The 3,197-nt window shown below is 49.8% G+C and overlaps 1 protein-coding gene across 1 annotated transcript; it reads left to right on the forward strand.

The window, feature by feature from the left end:
- The first annotated feature begins 1,367 nt into the window (after positions 1 to 1,367).
- On the forward strand, positions 1,368 to 2,867 carry LOC105566580. The gene has a single exon (XM_012020698.1). The coding sequence runs from the start codon at positions 1,368 to 1,370 to the stop codon at positions 2,865 to 2,867; it is 1,500 nt and encodes a 499-aa protein (XP_011876088.1).
- Positions 2,868 to 3,197: the final 330 nt, after the last annotated feature.

Here is a 3,197-nt window from a genome sequence, read left to right on the forward strand (position 1 = left end):
AGGCGGTGTTCGGCGAGGAATAGAATGGCGGTGCGGGGCGAGGAGTAGGGAGGCGAGGCGCGCCGCTGCCCGTCCGCCGCTTACGCGACCGCTCGCACGTCTCCCCGCGCGGGGCCGCTAGGCCGGTCACCTCACCGCGCGCTTACATTCGCCAGTAGGTTGGGCTAATACGGCGATTTTTAAAATTTGGTATCTCGATAACTATTCGTCCAAGCACAAAATAGTACAATACTTTTCTGTTTGTCTTAGTCCCCTCTACCTTCCCATGACCGGACGTCAAAGTCTTGCGTAGCACCCTGTATAATTAGTGGGCGGTCTTTCAGAGGCACCCTGTATATGACGCGTTCAATTATACCTCTGCCATGCTATATTATCACTATAAAGATGTGTCAGACATATCAATAATAATGACTTTATACAATTAATTAATCTTGTTACGGCGGAATTTGATTGGGGTATGGCGCGCGTGAGAATGGCGCGTCGTCAGGAGTGGTTGCGAGTTTCCTCGCCAGGAGGGCTATGGGCGGCGTGCGTGTGCAGAGCGTGAGTGTGCCATCGTGTGTGTGTAGCGTTAGAGTAGTGTGGCGAGATCGGCGGTTCCGCAGCTCTGTTCGGCAAGGTACATCCTCGAGATTAAGATCCTGTACTCGAGTCGTCTGGCAATAAAAGTGAATCTCTGCAAACCAGTGTGGTTAGTCTGCTACCAAAGCGTGGTTCACTCCTCGCGAAGCGGAGGAGTGAATAATATTAAAGTCGGCCTTACGAACCGACAGTACATGGTCCTTCGAGCCGGATTCATCCGGGCAAGGCGTGGACGGGCAACACGAGTCCGCGCATTCTACAAGGCGATCGGTCACCAGGGATCGAGCGCGAGGCTGCCTGAGGCAGTGAAAGCAAAGACCAGACGAAGAGCCGAGCGGAACCAGCGACGGGTGGAAGTTCCGCCGGTCGCGAGAAGATCTCATAGCGACGAGCGGGCGAGTCCATTGTCCGCCGGAAGTCGCCATTAAGCCACGCGGGCGAGTCCATTGTCCGCCGGAAGCTTCCATTAAGCCGAGCGGGCGAGTCCATCGTCCACTTGGAAACGCCATCGCGCAGGGAGCGCGAAGCCAATCAGCACCAGGGCAGGAGAACTGCCAATCGGACGAGTAACGGAGCTGTTTCAGCCGTCGGAACCAGACACCGCGCACGGGGAATCGGCGGAAGCTGAGCCAAGCGGCAGACGCGGCAGACGATTCAACCTAACCTAACCTGAGCTACCGTACGGGGGACGCCGAGTCGAGGCCGAGCCACCACCCAGGGTGTCATCTAAAGATACGTTGTAACATTCGGAATTGTTTGCGTTAGATTTAAGTAAAATACCGACAATGAGCGCGGACGTGGTGAAATTAACCTATAAGAAGCGCGCGGCAAAGGCTTCGTTAACGCGGTTAGAGACGTACGTGGAGGGGATAGATCCCATCGAGGTTGAGATCGAGGAATTAAGATTGCGCATAGAAAGGCTGGACGAAGCGTTTAAAACATTCTCGGATACGCAAATAGAAATCGCGGCTAACGATGACACGATAGCGGATCAGGATAAAGAATCGGAGGAAATTGAAAACAAATACTTTCGATTAAAGGGCGCGATGGAAAGAATCGTAAATGATAGAACGGTTAGAGCGGATGAGGGAATGTTAGATCGCACAGTGATACAGGCCAATGGAGCGGTCAATAATGACGTCGGCAGAGCCTGCGTTCCAGCATTCAACGCTCAAATTAAACTACCGCGGATAGAATTGCCCAGATTTTCAGGGGCATATGAGGAATGGCACTCATTCTATGATATGTTCGGTTCATTAATTCATTCAAATAGAGATCTTAACGATACTCAGAAACTTCATTACCTGAAATCCTCCTTAAAAGGGGAGGCCGCCGAGGTCGTGTCGTCGCTAGAAATGACCGGTGACAATTATAAAGATGCATGGGATAGGCTTAGTGAGAGGTACGATAACAAAAGGCTTACCGTTCAGAACCACATCAGGGCTATCTTTGACTTACCTGTCGTGAAAAGGGAAGACAGTGTCGTTATCCGACAAATATTAGACGGAGTGTTAAAGCACACGAGAGCTTTACGCTCATTGGACAGACCCATCGAGCATTGGGGCGACTTGTTAGTTCACATCGTCACGAGCAAACTAGATATGAAGTCAATAAAAGAGTGGGAGAACTCGATCGAGTCCACGCGAGTTCCTACGTTCGAGGAGTTAATAGAATTTCTAAAAAAACGGTGCCAGACGTTAGAGGCGGTTTCGAAGGTAGGAAGGTCGAATAGGGCCAACGCTAACTCGTTACAGGATAATGTGCAAAGGTCCAAAGGCTGTAACGTAGCCGCTACCAAATTTAAATGCTCATATTGCCAAGGAGATCATAGCGTTTACTCTTGCAAAGATTTTAAGGGTCTATCGGTAGACGAGCGCGTAAAATATATAAAATCAAAGGGTTGGTGTTTAAATTGCTTGAAGGGCAAGCATATGGCTAGGGATTGTTCGTTAAACGGATGCAAAACATGTAGCAAGCGGCATAATTCCTTACTGCATCCAGAGAGTCCCAAGGGTGAATCGAGCAGCGAATCGAGCCTCGGAAAGGCTAAAGTCGTTGCAGATAAAGAACAGGGGAACAGTGCGGCGTGTGGACATGCCTGTTCCACGGAATCATACCGGTCGAGTCAAATGTTGTTGTCTACGGTTTTGATTAAAGTAAAGCATAGCGATGGTCATTTTATCCAAATCAAAGCTCTTCTTGATAGTGGGGCGGAATCTAGTTTCATAACGGAATCTCTAGCGCAGCGTCTAAAACTCAGGCGTAAGGCTGCGCATACAGGGTGATTCAAAATAGGTATGGTGTCCCTGAAATGTCGTATTCCTGATTAAATTCTAAGACGATTTTTCTCTTACCAAAATGTTCTCCGAAGCTTAGTTTTTGAATTATTCAAAGAAATAGTTAGCGAATAACTGGCCGAGTACAAGAGGCAGACAGGAGCGGCGCACCGCCGCGGCGCCCGGCGGCTCACGCGGGGCGGTCAGCTGAGCGATCAGCTGCAGCGTTGCACACGCACATCTCTCTCTCTCTCTCTCTCTCTCTCTCTCTCTCTCTCTTACTCACTCACTCACTCACTCACTCACTCACTGACTATTTATTTTATAATTGCAAAAACT

Source organism: Vollenhovia emeryi, unplaced genomic scaffold (assembly GCF_000949405.1).
Source record: "Vollenhovia emeryi isolate VEMERY1.0 unplaced genomic scaffold, V.emery_V1.0 DF943184.1, whole genome shotgun sequence".
Taxonomy (NCBI): Eukaryota; Metazoa; Arthropoda; class Insecta; order Hymenoptera; family Formicidae; genus Vollenhovia; species Vollenhovia emeryi.